Source organism: Cololabis saira, chromosome 12, assembly GCF_033807715.1.
Source record: "Cololabis saira isolate AMF1-May2022 chromosome 12, fColSai1.1, whole genome shotgun sequence".
Lineage (NCBI taxonomy): Eukaryota > Metazoa > Chordata > Actinopteri > Beloniformes > Belonidae > Cololabis > Cololabis saira.
Window position 1 is genome coordinate 31,388,662 of NC_084598.1, and position 22,738 is coordinate 31,411,399.

At 38.6% G+C, this 22,738-nt stretch overlaps 1 protein-coding gene across 2 annotated transcripts in view; it reads left to right on the forward strand.

Annotated features, from left to right (window-relative positions):
- Positions 1–4,329: 4,329 nt before the first annotated feature.
- LOC133457383 (uncharacterized) overlaps positions 4,330–22,738 on the forward strand; it is a 36,749-nt gene continuing 18,340 nt past the window's right edge. Inside the window, exons 1-11 of one of the 2 annotated variants that reach the window (XM_061736602.1) lie at positions 4,330–4,430; positions 4,756–4,860; positions 5,779–5,883; positions 6,218–6,322; positions 7,266–7,364; positions 8,725–8,829; positions 9,709–9,788; positions 12,982–13,599; positions 15,511–16,143; positions 18,407–19,039; positions 21,422–22,051. In XM_061736602.1, the coding sequence (XP_061592586.1) occupies positions 13,218–13,599; positions 15,511–16,143; positions 18,407–19,039; positions 21,422–22,051 (2,278 nt within the window). In that variant the 5' untranslated portion in view covers positions 4,330–4,430; positions 4,756–4,860; positions 5,779–5,883; ... (3 more) ...; positions 9,709–9,788; positions 12,982–13,217. Of the gene's footprint in view, positions 4,431–4,755; positions 4,861–5,778; positions 5,884–6,217; positions 6,323–7,265; positions 7,365–8,724; positions 8,830–9,708; positions 9,789–12,981; positions 13,600–15,510; positions 16,144–18,406; positions 19,040–21,421; positions 22,052–22,738 lie in introns of those variants that run through there. The other variant, XM_061736601.1, reaches the window with a different exon arrangement.

Here is a 22,738-nt window from a genome sequence, read left to right on the forward strand (position 1 = left end):
TTAAATTGTGAAACCCATAGAAATAACACATTTATTTTCGTAGTGTCTACCTAGTTCTCTGGCTAGCGAGCCGCCATCTTGAAGTGACGTCGGTGCTTACGTCACGGGGTTGGTTGGTGCTTTGAACGCTCTATTGGCAAGACAGGACAGCAAGTGGTTTTTGCGAAAGATCATGGATGAGGAGGAGATTGAGAGGACTGTGGAGGTCAGCAACCCTATGGCTTATGCTTTTGAGCCTATAAGACGAGGGAACCGAGCGGTGGTGATGGTTAGGGAGGAAGAAGTCGTGGAGGAGCCGGGTGTTTTGGGTGAGGAGCGGGTCGGCAACACTACCTGGTGTAGGTGTGGTTTATGCACGGTGATGCCCACCGTGCCGGAGTGTATCTGCTGTCAATGATGTCAACGCATCAGAAACAGATGAAAACACAACTAAATATTAAAGCTGACGGCACACCCAGAAACAGATGAAAACACAGCTAAACAGGTGGAGGCGCAACAGAAACCCAGATGAAAATGCAGCTAAAAACATTAAGGTGACGGCGCACCTACAAAAAAGTTAAAAAAAAAAAAAAAAAAAGTACAGCACCATAAAGCATGAACTATAAAAACACCATAAAACTCAGATAGACTAACAGACCACACGTTTCAACTAGCAGATAGCCGATGCCACAATATAAACCCCAGCCAGATCTGGCGTCATTAAATTAAATAAAGATGTTCTTGCCTATTTGAGTCTGCGCCTCCCGTTTCGTCAAAGTCCCGGGCCAGTCCACTCAGCCTCTGGTCTGTCATCAAACCCAGCACGTAAAAATAAATCCTTCAAAAAAAGGGAATGCACAGTGCGTACGGGATTCCGGCTGGCTGCGCCGCTGCATTATATACAGTTTAATGCACTGGTAATATCCGCACGACTTTGATCTTTTTTTTTTTTTTTTTTTTAACGTTTTTGTAGGTGCGCCGTCACCTTAATGTTTTTAGCTGCATTTTCATCTGGGTTTCTGTTGCGCCGCCAACTGTTTAGCTGTGTTTTCATCTGTTTCTGATGCGTTGACACCTTAATGTTTATGTTTGCATCTGTGTTGAGGTGCGCATAATAATGTCACCATATCTGGAGTGCGCCGTGCGCACGTTATCCAATTTGTCACTGCAAAGTTTTGTTTGAGGAAAAAAGATTTTTGAAATACTTATTGGTAGTGGCAGTTTATGGAAATGGACTGCTTTGTCCCTGCCCTTAACCCGGTAAAATTCATTATTACACCCAGGAGCAATGCAATAATGACCTCCGACTTGTCTTTACTCTATTGATCACTAATATAGATCACTGTCTTTATATATAACCGTCTTTATATGTCACTATCTCTATCTATAAATGTCTATCTTTCTCTATCTGGATCTTTTTCTGTCTCTATCTTCCTCTGTCTCTGTCTCTCACTACCTCTACCTCTACCTCTGTCTGTGGACTCCTGTGAAGCTAACCAACCCCGTGACGTCACGGCCAAGATGGCGGCGTCCGTGCTATGAAAGCTATAACGGGAGTTCTTTTTATTTTTTATTGTATTACGTTTTTCATGTTTATTACATAATTGGTGAATAGAGTGGATATCCATTTAGCAAATAATGTATACTTGACTGACTGCTTCATTTCCACTTTAAGCTTCGTTGGCCTTAATTAGCCCCGCCCCTTCTTCTGATTGGTTGTCCCGATTTTCTGCTATAACATTGGAATGGTTTGACATAGGGAGTCCTGGGTGGGGTCATCAGATTCTTTATGGAGTCCTTGACCTTCATTGGCCTTAATTAGCCCCGCCCCTTCTTCTGATTGGTTGTCCCTTTTTTCTGCTATAACTTTTGAATGGTTTGACATAGGAAGTCGTGGGTGGTCTCGTTTCTGATATGATTATGGGGGGCGGTGGCCGTGAGTGCGAGGGCCCGTTCATCGCTGCTTGCAGCTTTAATATTAAATTGTAGTTGCAGGGACTGCAATGTTTCATCCTCTGCTCCTTTACTTTGCATCACTTTTACTTATTGTTAGAAATATGTCATATAGTCTTGTTTGACTTTGTTTCAATGATAGTGATTGATTTCATGAGGCCACATTTAAGCAACACTAGGTGACGTTTCTCAGTTCTGGAAGAGAAAAGTCTGAATTGTGGTTCCGCGTTAAATCGACGCAGAACCTACGGCGTAGGTACGCGGCGACGCGCACTTAAGCCGCGTTTATACTTGCAGTTCAGAACGCGTACGCGAGACGCAGGATACGCGTGACGTCACGTCTCGCGTATCCTGCGTATCCTGCGTACATTTGACGCGTCGACGTGCACGTTCTCAAAAAGACACTGAACGCGTACGCGACCTGCAGTTCTCGCTCTGGCCGCTAGTATCGCTGTTCCCGGTCTGATCCCGGCTGGCACTGCTGCTCTCCCCTGGAGAAAGTTCCCCGTGCATATATTTATGCAATATTTAACTTCCCCCCAGGGTTTCCGTTGTCCGGTAAAATATGCCGAAGTCCGGTATTTTATAATCTCTCCGGTCAAAATACTCACTGGTGCTGCGGGACTAGAGTCCCCGGGAGTACCGCGGATGCCGAGCCCCGGCCGCCGAGCCCCGGCCGCCGAGCCTCGGCCGCCGGGGGTCGGCCGACCCCCGGCGGACCCCCGGCGGAGCCCCGGCGGCCGAGCCCCGGCGGAGGTACGCGCCGAGCCTCGGTGCCTCCCGGAGCCGGGAGGAAGCGGTGCCGGGAGCCAGGAGTCAATTGACGGGACTTATTTTATTTTAAATACTCTGTTTTTCAATAAAAATACTATTGAATGACTTGCAAATGAATGAATGAATGACTTGGAATCATATTAGGAACAATACATTTTTTTACCATGTTAATCTTTCTTATATATTGACATCTACTTCTCCATATGAACCTAAAATTAACTGGATTTATTGTTTGGTCATTCTTGTTGAGATGGGTAAGGAGAATGCTGGATAAATTAGTCTGGAAAGACTATCCACTTTTGATAATAAGCAATAATAATAAGATAAGATAAAATAGTCCTTTATTACTCCCTCAACGGGGAAACTCACGTAGCAGCAACACACACACACATACAGGGAAGGGGGTAAAACAGTAATATAAATAAGTAATACAAATTAATAAAGAGTAATAATAATAATAATGCTGTGGTTTTATATAGCTCCTTCAAGGCTCCCAGAGCTTTACAGAGATCATTATTCATTCACACACATCCTCCCGGTAGCTCCGTTTGTAGCCGCAGCTGCCCTGCAGACTGACGGAAGCGTGGCTGCCATATCGCGCCAAACGGCCCCTCTGACCACCACCAAACATTCATACACATTCACACACATTCACACGATGTTATAATCTCCTACATCATCCAATATTGTCCTGTAAAAGTGTTTGTTTTTCTAATCGGCTACCGCTGCTGCTGCTACTACTTCTGCTACTTAATATAAGTAGCTTTTCCAACTGTTGCTCTGCTTACTGCCCCCTATCGGTCACCATCGGTATGACAGGCTCTACTCGGGTGGTACGCGAGGTCAGCGCGAGGTACGCAGTGGAGCATGAACAGACACGTTTGCAGGGTACGCAGGATACGCAGCCACCTGCGTAGAGTATATTCCCGCCTTTACGCTGTAGGCTCTGCGTTGGTGTAACGCGGGACCATAAATGCGCCTAAAGGCTCGGCTGCACGAGTTGCGCTAAGCAGCTCCTCGGCTCGGAGAGAGCCGTGCGAGGAGAAAACATCCCCTCCCGTCTTTACTAAACCAGTTAGCTTTGAAAAGAGTCCGCCGCGCGTAGCAACCGCGCAGATGAACTCACGGCGCAAACAGGCCGAGTTTGGGAAAGTTAAAGCGGGGAAGTGACCGCGGTCCCGGACCGCAGCGCTGACACCAGCAGCTGGTCGGGGGCCAATGATAATGCACACACGACAGCACGTGACTGACATGTGTAACCGGGTGCGCTTGTTTTATGTCTCGGAGAAGGAGAGACGAGACGAGAGAGCGAGAAAAGCCTGTAATTTAATGCCCGCGGCTAAAAGCAAAATGCATGAAAATTTATATTCGAATATGCACGATAGAGTCATTTTGTACATCGCACAGAGTAGAAGCCGAGATACATCGGCTATCCTCGATATATCGCCCAGCCCTAATTCCAGACCTTATTCACTCTACTTAAACTGATAAATGTTTAAATAACGTCCCTTTAACAGACTAATTTTGAAGACACACATCTCATATGTGAAACAGGATTTGTTTTTCTTTTTTTGGTAAAAAGTTTTGTGGTGTGTTACTGTATTCTATGTTTTTTTCAGCCTGGCTGAAGAACACAGACCAGCTTCACCTACCTGTAGCGATGTTTCTGGGATAAGTCACAGGTCCAAGGAAGAACCAGAGGACTTCAGGAGTAATCAATCAAGGTAACAGTGATATTTGACTTTGAATGGTGTCATAATCACAGACAGAGGGACAAAATTACATTACTAAACAGTTGTTTTTTAGAAATAAAATACAAACTAAAACATACAAACCTGCGCAATTTAGAAATTGTAGCAGCACCCAAATGTAAGACAAAAAAAAATATACAATATTCCAAACCTTATTCACTCTACTTAAACTGAGAAATGTTTAAATAACGTCCCTTTAACAGACAATTTTTGAAGATACACATCTCATATGTGAAATAGGATTTGTTTTTCTTTTTTTGATGAAAGGTTTTGTTACAGCATTCTATGCTTTTTGCAGCCTGGCTGAAGAACACAGATCAGCTTCACCTAACTGTAGCGATGTTTCAGAGAAAAGTTACACCTCCGAGGAAGAACCAGATAACTTAAGGAATAATCAATCGAGGTAACATACTTATATTTGGGTTTTAATGGTGTCAAAATCACAGACAGAGGCACAAAATTATATTATTAGACAGTTTATTTTGGGGCGGCATTGTCTGGAGTATGGTCAGGGTTTTTGGTTTCCTTTCTTATGTTTAATTTGGTTCTTTCGCTTTGGTCATGTATTTGTACCAGCTTCCTGATTTATTTTGAAAATCTGTGGGTTTGTGTGTTTGGTTCTTGTTGGACTTCCTATGATGTCATGATCCTGATTGCTTGCACCTGTGTTTCCTGTCAGCCCCTTTGAGTTTCTCTATTGTCTTGTCTTTTCCTTCCTCCCTTCTGGTCCATCTGTCTATGGATCTCCTCTGTTTGGGTCCTGAAAACTCAGTTCATGACTTTTTCACTTTTTATATGGCTCATCTATAAATCACGTGTGGTTCTGACAAGTGACAGAAATTAAAGAACTGTAGAGAAGCAGGATTACAGCAAGTAAAGTTTAATGATTGCTGTTATTCAGTGCATGGAAGGCCTGTAATACTTTTGACCCACCTTTTTAGAGTGTATTGTCATCAATACTTTCACTGATTTAAGTCCCTTTATCACATGCACTGCTTTCTATTAATCTGTCAGAATATCTTGGTTGTTAATACATACATTTTTGCCAAGTCTGAACCGATGGAGTCACACTAAAGAGCAGTTGCATAGTTTGGCATTGGATTACATGTTCAGAAGAATCTGCCACGTCACTGTAAGATAAATAGAAAAATAAATAAAAACATACCAAACCTTCTTAAATCTACTTAAAGTGAAAAATGTTTAAATAACTTACCTTTTAACTGATTTTGAACACACACATCTCACATGTGTAACATAATTTGTTTGTTGTTGGTAAAAAGTAAGTGTTGTGGTGTGTTACTGTATTCTATGTTTTTTGCAGCCTGTCTGAAGAACACAGACCACATTCACCTACCTGTAGCGATGTTTCTGAGATAAGTCACAGGTCCAAGGAAGAACCTTGGAACTTCAGGAGTAATCCAACGAGGTAACAGTGATATTTGGCTTTTAATGCATTCATAATCACAGACAGAGGGACAACATTACATTACTAAACAGTTGTTTTTTAGAAATAAAATAGAAACAAAAACATACAAACCTGCGCAATTTAGAAATTGTAGCAGCACCCAAATGTAAGACAAAAAAAAAAAAGAAAACAGTATTCCAGACCTTATTCACTCTACTTAAACTGAGAAATGTTTAAATAACGTCCCTTTAACAGACTAATTTTGAAGACACATGTCATATGTGAAATAGGATTTGTTTTTCTTTTTTTGGTAAAAAGTATTGTGGTGTGTTACTGTATTCAATGCTTTTTGCAGCCTGGCTGAAGAACACAGACCAGCTTCACCTACCTGTAGCGAGATTTCAGAGAAAAGTTACAGATCCAAGGAAGAACCAGAGAACTTCAGGAATAATCAAACGCGGTAACATACTTTTATTTGGGTTTTAATGGTGTCATAATCACAGACAGAGGGACAAAATTATATTATTAGACAGTTGTTTTTTTTTTTTGGCATGGTCTGGAGTATAGTCAGGGTTTTTGGTTTCCTTTCTTGTGTTTAATTTGGTTCTTTAGCTTTGGTCATGTATTTGTACCAGCTTCCTGATTTATTTTGAAAATCTGTGGGCTTGTGTGTTTGGTTCTTGTTGGACTTCCCATGATGTCATGATCCTGATTGCTTGCACCTGTGTTTCCTGTCAGTCCCTTTGAGTTTCTCTATTGTCTTGTCTTTTCCTTCCTCCCTTCTGGTCCATCTGTCTATGGATCTCCTCTGTTTGGGTCCTGAAAACTCAGTTCATGACTTTTTCACTTTTTATATGGCTCATCTATAAATCACGTGTGGTTCTGACAAGTGACAGAAATTAAAGAACTGTAGAGAAGCAGGATTAATGCAAGTAAAGTTTCATGATTGCTGGGGAATGTTGTTATTCAGTGCATGGAAGGCCTGTAATACTTTTGACCCACCCTTGTAGAGTGTACCGTGATCAATACTTTCACTGATTTAAGTCCCTTTATCACATGCACTGCTTTCTATTAATCTGTCAGTTGAATAGGTCAGAACATCTTGGTTGTTAATATATACATTTTTGCCAAGTCTGAACCGATGGAGTCACACTAAAGAGCAGTTGCATAGTTTGGCATTGGATTACACGTTCAGAAGAATCTGCCACGTCACTGTAAGATAAATAGAAAAAGAAATAAAAACATTCCAAACCTTCTTAAATCTACTTAAAGTGAAAAATGTTTAAATAACTTACGTTTTAACTGATTTTGAACACACACATCTCACATGTGTAACATAATTTGTTTGTTGTTGGTAAAAAGTAAGTGTTGTGGTGTGTTACTGTATTCTATGTTTTTTGCAGCCGGTCTGAAGAACACAGACCACATTCACCTAGTGATGTTTCTGAGATAAGTTACAGGTCCAAGGAAGAACCAGAGGACTTCAGGAGTAATCCAACGAGGTAACAGTGATATTTGGCTTTTAATGGTGTCATAATCACAGACAGAGGGACAAAATTATATTATTAAACAGTAGGGGTGTAACAATATATCGTGCCACGAAATTTTGCGATACAAAAACATCACAATACGTGTCGTGGAAGTGACAAAGTGTATCGCGATATTGGGTTATTAATATTAATCTATTGTGTTGACTAGAAACGCGCATCCGACCACGACCGCGGCCGCATCTCGACCCGCGGACCAAAATCTTACTCCGCTCAGAAGAAACTAGTCCCATTTTGTGGTCCCGTTTTGAGCTCTGAACTTTTACTAATGTAAGGCTGGTGTAGAGTTAAGCCTTACCTTATTAAATTAAACATTTTTCGGGTCGTGAGTAGGATAAACACGCTGGCAACTTCTGCTGAGCTCCAGTGTACTTTAATGTCCGCTCAACAGTGTAGGATTTTAGAGCATCAACACAGCACCTAGTGCTGTATCACTCCGCCCAATCTAAAACAGACTAATCACTACAGATAAACTGACTAGTGTCATTATAGTCCCTGATTTACATCAGAATATAAAGAATATATTTATAAAATAATGAACCCTGAATTACCAAAATAACCTTTGTTAACAAAAATAAATCTCCTCTTACACTTATAAGGTGAGCATGAATCAATCTTTTTTATGATGTAAAATTGTATGTATTTATTTACTTTTATTTATTTATTTAATTTTAGTTGTTAAATTAGAAAGAAAAAAGTCAAATCATACATGAGAGAAACTATTCAGTTTGTGGAAAAATATTTTTACTTGTATGAAACTGAAGATGAATAATGCAAACCTGACATTTACTTTTAGTTCAGTTTGTGTAAAATGGTTGGCCTGGCTTTCTCTTTAAAACTTAAACAGTTATAAAGCATTACAGACTGTAACAATAGGGCAAACACACAGCATTGTTTTGTAATTTGTGTCTTTCAAATAAAAGACAATTTTTTCCAGTCATATGTTCCTCATTCAAGGTTGTTAAAAAAAATACTGCTATAATATCGTATCGTTATCGTGACCTCAATATCGTGTATCTTACCGTATCGTGAGAATAGTGTATCGTTACACCCCTACTAAACAGTTGGTTTTTAGAAATAAAATACAAACTAAAACATACAAACCTGCGCAATTTAGAAATTGTAGCAGCACCCAAATGTAAGACAAAACAAATACAGTATTCCAAACCTTATTCACTCTACTTAAACTGAGAAATGTTTAAATAACGTCCCTTTAACAGACTAATTTTGAAGACAAACATCTCATGTGTGAAATAGGATTTGTTCTTCTTTTTTTGGTAAAAAGTTTTGTTACTGTATTCTATGTTTTTTGCAGCCTGGATGAAGTACAGAGACCAGCTTCACCTACCTGTAGCGATGTTTCTGAGGAAAGTGACACATCCAAGGAAGAACCAGATAACTTAAGGAATAATCAATCGAGGTAACATACTTATATTTGGGTTTTAATGGTGTCATAATCACAGACAGAGGGACAAAATTATATTATTAGACAGTTGGTTTTTTTTTGCATGGTCTGGAGTATAGTCAGGGTTTTTGGTTTCCTTTCTTGTGTTTAATTTGGTTCTTTAGCTTTGGTCATGTATTTGTACCAGCTTCCTGATTTATTTTGAAAATCTGTGGGATTGTGTGTTTGGTTCTTGTTGGACTTCCCATGATGTCATGATCCTGATTGCTTGCACCTGTGTTTCCTGTCAGTCCCTTTGAGTTTCTCTATTGTCTTGTCTTTTCCTTCCTCCCTTCTGATCCATCTGTCTATGGATCTCCTCTGTTTGGGTCCTGAAAACTCAGCTCATGACTTTTCTACTTTTTATATGGCTCATCCATAAATCACGTGTTCTGACAAGTGACAGAAATGAAAGAACTGTAGAGAAGCAGGATTACAGCAAGTAAAGTTGAATGATTGCTGGGGAATGTTGTAATTCAGTGCATGGAAGGCCTGTAATACTTTTGACCCACCCCTGTAGAGTGTATATCCCCATTGTTTCATCATCTGGGTCCTTTCGGCGATGTAGGAAAGACTACATGTATTTTTTTGGGAACGGACAGTAGAGATGTAAAGAAAATATGCCAGCAGTAGACATGTTTGGTACTTTTACATAGGACTGAGACAATCGACATTTGCAGGGCCTTGGTTTTTTGTTGTTGTTTTTTTTACTTTTTGAGAACCTGAGACGACAGCTCAACAAGTCACCCCCAGAATTTTGTTAAATCACATCACAGAACAAATATGTGTTGTCATGAATACTTTTGATTGTTAAAAAAGTATGGTTGCACTGTGTTCTTTGTTTTATACATGCAGCCAATCTAACAATCAGACTCCCCGAACTGACCAGACACCAACAAATCCAAAGACGGAGGAGAAAACTTCACCTAGTAAAGGTAATTACTTAATGATATGATTATCGTCATTATTGTTATGTAGCCCTCTGACTAACTTTGCAATTAAAAGATTGGACTACTTGACAGCAAAGGCTTGCCCATACTTAAATATCATTAAATGTGTCCATATGACAATAATGTGTAAAACTTACCCTGATGAGCCCATGGTGCCCACCCAATCAGAAACGGTACAGATATTTTGGGATTTATTTTATATATATATATATATATATATATATATATATATATATATATATATATATATATATATATATATATATATATAAAATACAATTATAAAAACATAAAGGATCCCCATAACCTTTGATTGGGTGGGCAGGACGCACGTTTGGGTGGGCACAGCCCACCCCTGCCCCAAAACTGGCCTCGAGTTCCAGTACTCAGAAGTCCGACGTGAGGATTATGATCGTATAGTGTGAGCAGACGGGTCGCATCAGAGCATCGGGTCCAAGGACGGATTATCATGACCACGGGCCCTGGACACAAACTCGCTATGGGCCCCTACCTACAATAATATCCTACGTGCACGGTGCATGCCCTCCCCAATCACTCAGTTTGGTCACACAATGGCGCAGAGAATCCACAATCACAACGTGTGATTGTGGATGGCGGAGCGTGGGTCTCAGTACCGAGGGGGCGGAGCATTCTCCATGGGCCCTTATGATAGTCATTTTAACGTTCAACAACATCATCCTACCCATCAAACTACATTTATTCTCACTTTTATTGAGCTAAGCCTATTACATATTACTATAATGCAGAAAGCAGAGTAAAGTCACAAACTTGTTCAGAAGAACACACACACACACACACACACACACACACACACACACACACACACACACACACACACACACACACACACATCGGCCTGACAGCTGTCAATCACACGGCGCTGAAAACTCAGTCACGGACTGACTCAGTTCCATCTTTGATACAGCTTAAATACAAAAAAAAACATTACACAATCTATTTAGATAGATAGACAGAGCGGTCTATAACATCATTTCTGAGCTCTATAACAGAGAATAGACTCGGCGGTCTAGTTGACAACAACACAAAGCTCATTCAAATAGGCAGGTGGTCAAGAATACCACAAGAAATTATTTATGAAGGTTACACTGACTCACCAATGGTAGTTGACTCTTCCATAAAACTTTGTACATGCTTAGTCCTCTTTTAAAGTTTAGCGCTCATCTCTTTCATGGCCGCAAATTTGCCGAGTCGGCAAATTGGCTCCAACTGTTAAGGGTGATTTATGGTTCCGCGTTACACCAACGCAGCGCCTACGGCGTAGGATACGCGGCGATGCGCGGAGGCTCTGCGTCGATTTAACGCGGAACCATAAATCAGCCTTTCCAACCAATCAGCGTTGCCTCACAGCCCCGATGCGTTCAGGACAGTTGTAAATTAAGAATTAGTCTACACTGACCGTACAATGCACATTTTATCGTAATTATAGCCTACAATTTACGATTAGATATGAACGTATCACACAAAACGGGGCCCTATCATTGGGCCTTATGAGCTTGTAAATTTATTTTAATTTACACATAAAAAAAAACTAAATGTTTGAAAGCGGAGGGCCCCCATTGGCACCAGGGCCCTGGGCACACGCCCACTTTGCTCATGCGGTAATCCGTCTATGATCGGGTCGTACAGTGTGAGACCATAAATCGTGGGCTGTGAACTTTTGAACTCAGCGATCTAGTCGTGCAGTGTGAGATGGGGCAGTCTCAAACGATTTAAAATATTGCACAGTGTATGCCCAGCTTTACCGTACCTATGACCTGGGCCAAAATGTTTAAATTGTCTGCAATTAAATGTGAGGTTAACTTAAACGGATGAAGAACAAAATAACACATTACCTTATGGGTAAACCAACAAATTTAGTAACATCCCGGACTTGCATCCTTCGCGGCCATTTTGTTGACTTCTCGTGGCTTTTGGGAATTTTCATAGACTTTGTTGACATTTAACATGTTGTTAACATGAGATATTACACTTGAACGAGACTTCATCCATCAGGCCTTACTTTTGAGCGTAAACTCTGGAGCGCGGCAGTTATCTTGGATCAGTGACGCACAGTTGCACACACCGAGAGACTCGCACAGGGCGCAGGGATTTTTGGATTTAGATTTTACATTTACCAAATCATATATCATCAAAGTATTTTATAGCCATATTCCCTTCAAAAAGGGTAAAAAACACATTTGGCACATTTTAGCATAGGCCTAGTATAGGTATCCAAGTGCCCAAATAGAGAGTCCGCCTGGTACTTTTAGGTATTCTTATGTAACTTGGTACAGTTGTAGTCAAGGAGTTGTTGAATCCAGGCAGTGGTGTCTTTATAATTATATGCATTGCTATATGGTGTTTTGCAAACTAAAAGAAAATTAGACAAGGATAAAAATTTAATTTTTTTTCTTTGGTTTATCACAATTTGCTCAGGCATGTGAACATTCACATTTTTTCTGACACTGGAAATATATGCGTTGAGGTCTTAGCTATCCATTGAGACCAAGATTATACATATTGTCCTCATAATCGTGGATATATTGTTGATTTAATTTGGATAGGCCTGTTCAGGCGAAATTACCTCCAAAATCCTTAGGGGTTAACAGTTTAATAAAATAAAGTACAATGGGAAACCTGACCACTGCCTACGCTTTTTCTTGAACATCATCCAGCCGCTCACAGGTCACAGGTGATGCTGTCATCTCTGGTTGTAATGCAGTTCCACTAGCAGCCCACAGTAGATATTTGCTACCACCGACCGAAAGTATTTGTCTGACAAAAACAACTAGCAAACGAAACTAAAGTACTTAGTTCTCAACAAGTGCAGAACCATCAGAGAACTCTGTAGTCCTAACAGTACCACCAAAACCATCCAGTTGAGAGTGAGCATGCTGTTATCAGTAGACGATGGTTTCATCTAGAATTTTCCATCCATCCATCTATCTAAATCTGCTCCATACTCGTCATCACAGGGTCAAGTAATGTTTTCAGAGGAATGTTTTTTTTTTCTAAACTACAGTATCTTGTAATACTACTGTACCACACTGTCATACCCATCAAGTTTCACAATGAAAAATCATTGCATTGTATTTTTCCATTACTGTTGACTGTTTTTGTGAAGTTAAAAAATAATTTTGATTGTGTTTTAATTTAGACTCTGATGCCAAACAGAGACTTCAACGGATCGGTAAGAAGAAAATCTTGGATTTATACAAGGAGGAGCTGGATAAATTACAGCAGGATACAGAACTCTGGGACATAACGGAAAACAAGAAACCTTACCAAATCAAAAAATATGAGGATCTTTTTCCCCATTCTCGTTCAACTGTGCGAACAGTTCTAACGAAAGGAATTGCTGGTATTGGCAAAACATTTCAAACAAAGAGATTCATGGTTGACTGGGCAACAGGAAAATCTAACAAGGATATTGACTTTATAGTTCCACTTTGCTTTGGAGAAAGAAAAGAAGATCAAAGCATGAATGATTTGCTCAGTCATTTCTTAGGTAGTGTTGAGGAATCAAGATCTTTCAGCTATGAGAATTATAAAGTAGCTTTTGTCCTAGATGGGTTGGACAAATGTGACCTCACTTTAGACTTTGAAAAGAACGAGAAGCTTAGTGACATGACGACGCCAGCTCCGATGAATGTGCTGCTGACAAACCTCATCAAGGGAACTCTGTTCCCCTCTGCTCTTGTCTGGATCATCTCTCAACCCTCAGGAGTTGACAAGATTCCTTCTGACTATATCAATAGAGTGACAGAATGCCAAGGTATGTATATTTTTTAAGGATTGACTTTTTTGCAATGACAGAAAATGAAGGAGGATTAAAGGAGGAAAAGTTGTTCATGTGCTATAATGTAATATTTTGTTATTCAATAATTTATTAATAATTAGTGCAATAATTTGTAGCTTAAGAAACAATCAAGTAATGAAGCAGACACAGCTTCATAAATGAGAGGAGTCCTAGGTAGGGCTGGGCAATGAATTGAAAATGAATTGAAACTGAGATTTAAAACCTATAACTAACGCAACCTTCCCCAAGTTAGTTGTTACATCCTGTTCTCTTGTGATTACCATCTTAACTGTGTATGTGAACGTTCACATGCTGCCCCAAAACATACTACCACAAAATTGATCTCTACAATTCCATATGAAAAACTTATAAATAATTATTCTTTTAGCAAGTAAGTTTTCAGGTTTTTTTTCTTACTGACTTTTATCTATCTATTAAGTATTTGATAAATTACCTTGAATAGTTAGTTTGTGTGTAATTATTTTGAAATCACAACTTTTTATAAGAAAAATATCCAATCTTTGGTAGCTTATCTTTATAGAGCTTCACAATTATTTGGCATAGGTTTTACGTTTGTAATGAAGTGCATTTCTTTACTTTTATATTTTGCACATGTGTTAAATGTTTATTTGCACAACAACGTAAGTGATAGTAATGACCGCACATGGTACTTGAGTCACAATAGCATTTTATTTACCATGGTTTGAACAATACATTTTGCCCATTGCTTAGTTGCACATTTTTAACTTTATTTATTGAATGTGTGTGAGCTTTTGGGAGACCCTTGTGGCCGCGGTTGATTGGGTGCCGTTGGGCAGGTGCGGCAGTGCGCACTCGGCTCCGCCTGCAAGAGGAGAAGAAAGTTAAGCTGCGCCAAAGTTGCACATTATTGGAAGTGCAAACAGTAAGCGATGTAGAAGGGAAAGTTAAGGTCTGCCGAAGTTGTGCAGATTATTGGAAGTGCAAACTATAAGCGATGTAGAGGTATTTGTGACTGTGTGTGTTCAATTTCATCAGTGGTGAGTGAGCAAGTTAGTACTGTGGGGAGAAAATACTTTGTCTGTGTTTAATACTAACCTTTCCGGTCACAGCGCCATTATAAAGGTTCCGGGAGAGACCAAGTGACAAGTTAGGACGTTAGGGTATTTAAGTTAATGTTGTTTATTTCTATTTATTGTGTTTATATTTTAGATGTGTATTTAAGATGAAGATGCAGCTAAATTGGATTTTTTATATAAGGTCTGTATATTTAAGGTGTGTCTATGGTTAGTTAGCCATATGATACATGTTCTGTCCAATGATTTTTGAAGCTTTCTTAATGACTATATTCATCCTGCTGTCATCTCTGGTTGTAATGCAGTTCCACTAGCAGCCCACAGTAGATATTTGCTACCACTGACTGGAATATTTCTGTAAAGTACACAGTACTGGTTTACTAGTGGTTGTTGAGGTGTACACTCAAGTACTTGTCAGGTAATTCAAAAACCTAAAATATTTGTCTGACAAAAATAACTAGCAAATTAAACTTAATTACTTAGTTCTCAACAAGTGCAGAACCTTCAGAGAACTCTGTAATCCTAACAGTACCACCAAAACCATCCAGTTGAGAGTGAGCATGCTGTTATCAGTAGACGATGGTATCATCTAGAATTTTCCATCCATCCATCCATCTAAATCTGCTCCATACTCGTCATCACAGGGTCAAGTAATTTTTTCAGAGGAATGTTTTTTTTTTCTAAACTAATATTACAGTATCTTGTAATACTACTGTACCACACTGTCATACCCATCAGGTTTCACAATGAAAAATCATTGTATTGTATTTTTCCATTACTGTTGACTTTTTTTGTGAAGTTAAAAAATAATTTTGATTGTGTTTTAATTTAGACTCTGATGCCAAACAGAGACTTCAACACATCGGTAAGAAGAAAATCTTGGATTTATACAAGGAGGAGGAGCTGGATAAATTACAGCAGGATTCAGAACTCTGGGACATAACGGAAAACAAGAAACCTGACCAAATCAAAGAATATGAGGATCTTTTTCCTCATTCTAGTTCAACTGTGCGAACAGTTCTAACGAAAGGAATTGCTGGTATTGGCAAAACATTTCAAACAAAGAGATTCATGGTTGACTGGGCAACAGGAAAATCTAACAAGGATATTGACTTTATAGTTCCACTTTGCTTTGGAGAACTGAGGGAAAAAAGAAAAGAAGATCAAAGCATGAATGATTTGCTCAGTCATTTCTTAGGTAGTGTTGAGGAATCAAGATCTTTCAGCTATGAGAATTATAAAGTAGCTTTTGTCCTAGATGGGTTGGACAAATGTGACCTCAATTTAGACTTTGAAAAGAACGAGAAGCTTAATGACATGACGACGCCAGCTCCGATGAATGTGCTGCTGACAAACCTCATCGAGGGAACTCTGTTCCCCTCTGCTCTTGTCTGGATCATCTCTCAACCCTCAGGAGTTGACAAGATTCCTCCTAAATATATCAATAGAGTGACAGAATGCCAAGGTATGTATATTTTTTAAGGATTGACTTTTTTGCAGAGACAGAAAATGAAGGAGGATTAAAGGAGGAAAAGTTGTTTATGTGCTATAATGTAATATTTTGTTATTCAATAATTTATTAATAATTACTGCAATAATTTGTAGCTTAAGAAACAATCAAGTAATGAAGCAGACACAGCTTCATAAATAAGAGGAGTCCTAGGTAGGGCTGGGCAATGAATTGAAAATGAATTGAAACTGAGATTTAAAACCTATAACTAACGCAACCTTCCCCAAGTTAGTTGTTACGTCCTGTTCTCTTGTGATTACCATCTTAACTGTGTATGTGAACGTTCACATGCTGCCCCAAAACATACTACCACAAAATTGATCTCTACAATTCCATATGAAAAACTTATATAAATAATTATTCTTTTAGCAAGTAAGTTTTCAGGTTTTTTTTTCTTACTGACTTTTATCTATCTATTAAGTATTTGATAAATTACCTTGAATAGTTAGTTTGTGTGTAATTATTTTGAAATCAAAACTTTTTATAAGAATAATATCCAATCTTTGGTAGCTTATCTTTATAGAGCTTCACAATTATTTGGCATAGGTTTTATGTTTGTAATGAAGTGCATTTCTTTACTTTTATATTTTGCACATGTGTTAAATGTTTATTTGCACAACAACAACGTAAGTGATAGTAATGATCGCACATGGTACTTGAGTCACAATAGCATTTTATTTACCATGGTTTGAACAATGCATTTTGCACATTGCTTAGTTGCACATTTTTAACTTTATTTATTGAATGTGTGTGAGCTTTTGGGAGACCCTTGTGTCCGCGGTTGATTGGGTGCTGTTGGGCAGGTGCGGCAGTGCGCACTCGGCTCCGCCTGCAAGAGGAGAAGAAAGTTAAGCTGCGCCAAAGTTGCACATTATTGGAAGTGCAAACAGTAAGCGATGTAGAGGTATTTGTGACTGTGTGTGTTCAATTTCATCAGTGGTGAGTGAGCAAGTTAGTGCTGTGGGGAGAAAATACTTTGTCTGTGTTTAATACTTACCTTTCCGGTCACAGCGCCATTATAAAGGTTCCGGGAGAGACCAAGTGACAAGTAAGGACGTTAGGGTATTTAAATTAATGTTGTTTATTTCTATTTATTGTATTTATATTTTAGATGTGTATTTAAGATGAAGATGCAGCTAAATTGGATTTTTGATATAAGGTCTGTATATTTAAGTTGTGTCTCTGGTTAGTTAGCCATATGATACATGTTTAGTTCACCTGTGGAATGGTAGAGTCCGGGGATTAATCCGGTGGCACAGTATTTAAGGTGACAGTTACCAGCTGTCTGTGTTGCAGGTCTCACCACCAGAGACATTGCCACTCATCACTGTTGTTATTCTGGGACTGCACAATAAAAGAAAGTGCAATGGGAAACCTGACCACTGCCTACGCTTTTCTTGAACATCATTCAGCCGCTCACAGGTCACAGGTGTATCAATGTGCTACTTGAGACAACATCTCTCAAAATATCCAGTCTTGGGGACGTCAGTATGAAAGCCCTGGCTCATGATCTATCATTGTAGTGCCTGGCCTTTACCAGTTGTGGGTAGGATGAACTGTCCATGATTCAAGGAAGTTTGTTGTGACCTTCCATACCTCACTGACTGAAGTGTCAGTATGTCCAATGATTTTTGAAGCTTTCCTAATGACTATATTCATCCTGCTGTCATCTCTGGTTGTAATGCAGTTCCACTAGCAGCCCACAGTAGATATTTGCTACCACTGACTGACTGGATAATTTCTGTAAAGTACACAGTACTGGTTTACCAGTGGTTGTTGAGGTGTACACTTAAGTACTTGTCAGGTAATTAGAAAACCTAAAGAATTTGTCTGACAAAAATAACTAGCAAATGAAACTTAATTACTTAGTTCTCAACAAGTGCAGAACCATCAGAGAACTCTGTAATCCTAACAGTACCACCAAAACCATCCAGTTGAGAGTGAGCATGCTGTTATCAGTAGACGATGGTTTCATCTAGAATTTTCCATCCATCCATCTATCTAAATCTGCTCCATACTCGTCATCACAGGGTCAAGTAATGTTTTCAGAGGAATGTTTTTTTTTTCTAAACTAATATTACAGTATCTTGTAATACTACTGTACCACACTGTCATACCTATCAAGTTTCACAATGAAAAGTCATTGCATTGTATTTTTCCATTACTGTTGACTGTTTTTGTGAAGTTAAAAAATAATTTTGATTGTGTTTTAATTTAGACTTTGAGACCAAACAGAGACTTCAACACATCGGTAAGAAGAAAATCTTGGATTTATACAAGGAGGAGGAGCTGGATAAATTACAGCAGGATTCAGAACTCTGGGACATAACGGAAAACAAGAAACCTGACCAAATCAAAGAATATGAGGATCTTTTTCCTCATTCTAGTTCAACTGTGCGAACAGTTCTAACGGAAGGAATTGCTGGTATTGGCAAAACATTTCAAACAAAGAGATTCATGGTTGACTGGGCAACAGGAAAATCTAACAAGGATATTGACTTTATAGTTCCACTTTGCTTTGGAGAACTGAGGGAAAAAAGAAAAGAAGATCAAAGCATGAATGATTTGCTCAGTCATTTCTTAGGTAGTGTTGAGGAATCAAGATCTTTCAGCTATGAGAAATACAAAGTAGCTTTTGTCCTAGATGGGTTGGACAAATGTGACCTCAATTTAGACTTTGAAAAGAACGAGAAGCTTAGTGACATGACGACACCAGCTCCGATGAATGTGCTGCTGACAAACCTCATCGAGGGAACTCTGTTCCCCTCTGCTCTTGTCTGGATCATCTCTCAACCCTCAGGAGTTCACAAGATTCCTTCTGACTATATCAATAGAGTGACAGAATGCCAAGGTATGTATATTTTTTAAGGATTGACTTTTTTGCAGAGACAGAAAATGAAGGAGGATTAAAGGAGGAAAAGTTGTTTATGTGATATAATGTAATATTTTGTTATTCAATAATTTATTAATAATTACTGCAATAATTTGTAGCTTAAGAAACAATCAAGTAGTCAAGCAGACACAGCTTCATAAATGAGAGGAGACCTAGGTAGGTCTGGGCAATGAATTGAAAATGAATTGAAACTGAGATTTAAAACCTGTAACTAACGCAACCTTCCCCAAGTTGGTTGTTACGTCCTGTTCTCTTGTGATTACCATCTTAACTGTGTATGTGAACGTTCACATGCTGCCCCAAAACATACTACCACAAAATTGATCTCTACAATTCCATATGAAAAACTTATATAAATAATTATTCTTTTAGCAAGTAAGTTTTCAGGTTTTTTTTTCTTACTGACTTTTATCTATCTATTAAGTATTTGATAAATTACCTTGAATAGTTAGTTTGTGTGTAATTATTTTGAAATCAAAACTTTTTATAAGAAAAATATCCAATCTTTGGTAGCTTACCTTTATAGAGCTTCACAATTATTTGGCATAGGTTTTACGTTTGTAATGAAGTGCATTTCTTTACTTTTATATTTTGCACATGTGTTAAATGTTTATTTGCACAACAACAACGTAAGTGATAGTAATGATCGCACATGGTACTTGAGTCACAATAGCATTTTATTTACCATGGTTTGAACAATGCATTTTGCACATTGCTTAGTTGCACATTTTTAACTTTATTTATTGAATGTGTGTGAGCTTTTGGGAGACCCTTGTGGCCGCGGTTGATTGGGTGCCGTTGGGCAGGTGCGGCAGTGCGCACTCGGCTCCGCCTGCAAGAGGAGAAGAAAGTTAAGCTGCGCCAAAGTTGCACATTATTGGAAGTGCAAACAGTAAGCGATGTAGAAGGGAAAGTTAAGGTCTGCCGAAGTTGTGCAGATTATTTAGAAGTGCAAACTATAAGCGATGTAGAGGTATTTGTGACTGTGTGTGTTCAATTTCATCAGTGGTGAGTGAGCAAGTTAGTGCTGTGGGGAGAAAATACTTTGTTTGTGTTTAATACTTAACTTTCCGGTCACAGCGCCATTATAAAGGTTCCGGGAGAGACCAAGTGACAAGTTAGGACGTTAGGGTATTTAAATTAATGTTGTTTATTTCTATTTATTGTATTTATATTTTAGATGTGTATTTAAGCTGAAGATGCAGCTAAATTGGATTTTTGATATAAGGTCTGTATATTTAAGTTGTGTCTCTGGTTAGTTAGCCATATGATACATGTTTAGTTCACCTGTGGAATGGTAGAGTCCGGGGATTAATCCGGTGGCACAGTATTTAAGGTGCCAGTTACCAGCTGTCTGTGTTGCAGGTCTCACCACCAGAGACATTGCCACTCATCACTGTTGTTATTCTGGGACTGCACAATAAAAGAAAGTGTAATGGGAAACCTGACCACTTTAGCACGCTTTTCTTGAACATCATTCAGCCGCTCACAGGTCACAGGTGTATCAATGTGCTACTTGAGACAACATCTCCCAATATATCCAGTCTTGGGGATGTCAGTATGAAAGCCCTGGCTCATGATCTATCATTGTAGTGCCTGGCCTTTTGCAGTTGTGGGTAGGATGAACTGTCCATGATTCAGGAAAGCTTGTTGTGACCTTCCATACCTCACTGACTGTCAGTCAGTGAGGTATGGAAGGTCACAACAAACTTTCTCAGTCAGTGACTGAAGTGTCTTTAAATTCTGAACAATGATTTTTGAAGCTTTCCTAATGACTATATTCATCCTGCTGTCATCTCTGGTTGTAATGCAGTTCCACTAGCAGCCCACAGTAGATATTTGCTACCACTGACTGGAATATTTCTGTAAAGTACACAGTACTGGTTTACTAGTGGTTGTTGAGGTGTACACTCAAGTACTTGTCAGGTAATTAAAAAACCTAAAATATTTGTCTAACAAAAATAACTAGCAAATGAAACTTAATTACTTAGTTCTCAACAAGTGCAGAACCATCAGAGAACTCTGTAGTCCTAACAGTACCACCAAAACCATCCAGTTGAGAGTGAGCATGCTGTTATCAGTAGACGATGGTCTCATCTAGAATCTTCCATCCATCCATCTATCTAAATCTGCTCCATACTCGTCATCACAGGGTCAAGTAATTTTTTCAGAGGAATGTTTTTTTTTTCTAAACTAATATTACAGTATCTTGTAATACTACTGTACCACACTGTCATACCTATCAAGTTTCACAATGAAAAGTCATTGCATTGTATTTTTCCATTACTGTTGACTGTTTTTGTGAAGTTAAAAAATAATTTTGATTGTGTTTTAATTTAGACTTTGAGACCAAACAGAGACTTCAACAGATCGGTAAGAAGAAAATCTTGGATTTATACAAGGAGGAGCTGGATAAATTACAGCAGGATTCAGAACTCTGGGACATAACGGAAAACAAGAAACCTTACCAAATCAAAGAATATGAGGATCTTTTTCCTCATTCTCGTTCAACTGTGCGAACAGTTCTAACGAAAGGATTTGCTGGTATTGGCAAAACATTTCAAACAAAGAGATTCATGGTTGACTGGGCAACAGGAAAATCTAACAAGGATATTGACTTTATAGTTCCACTTTGCTTTGGAGAACTGAGGGAAAAAAGAAAAGAAGATCAAAGCATGAATGATTTGCTCAGTCATTTCTTAGGTAGTGTTGAGGAATCAAGATCTTTCAGCTATGAGAATTATAAAGTAGCTTTTGTCCTAGATGGGTTGGACAAATGTGACCTCAATTTAGACTTTGAAAAGAACGAGAAGCTTAATGACATGACGACGCCAGCTCCGATGAATGTGCTGCTGACAAACCTCATCAAGGGAAATCTGTTCCCCTCTGCTCTTGTCTGGATCATCTCTCAACCCTCAGGAGTTGACAAGATTCCTTCTGACTATATCAATAGAGTGACAGAATGCCAAGGTATGTATATTTTTTAAGGATTTACTTTTTTGCAGAGACAGAAAATGAAGGAGGATTAAAGGAGGAAAAGTTGTTTATGTGATATAATGTAATATTTTGTTATTCAATAATTTATTAATAATTACTGCAATAATTTGTAGCTTAAGAAACAATCAAGTAGTCAAGCAGATACAGCTTCATAAATAAGAGGAGACCTAGGTAGGTCTGGGCAATGAATTGAAAATGAATTGAAACTGAGATTTAAAACCTGTAACTAACGCAACCTTCCCCAAGTTGGTTGTTACGTCCTGTTCTCTTGTGATTACCATCTTAACTGTGTATGTGAACGTTCACATGCTGCCCCAAAACATACTACCACAAAATTGATCTCTACAATTCCATATGAAAAACGTATATAAATAATTATTCTTTTAGCAAGTAAGTTTTCAGGTTTTTTTTTCTTACTGACTTTTATCTATCTATTAAGTATTTGATAAATTACCTTGAATAGTTAGTTTGTGTGTAATTATTTTGAAATCAAAACTTTTTATAAGAAAAATATCCAATCTTTGGTAGCTTACCTTTATAGAGCTTCACAATTATTTGGCATAGGTTTTACGTTTGTAATGAAGTGCATTTCTTTACTTTTATATTTTGCACGTGTTAAATGTTTATTTGCACAACAACAACGTAAGTGATAGTAATGAT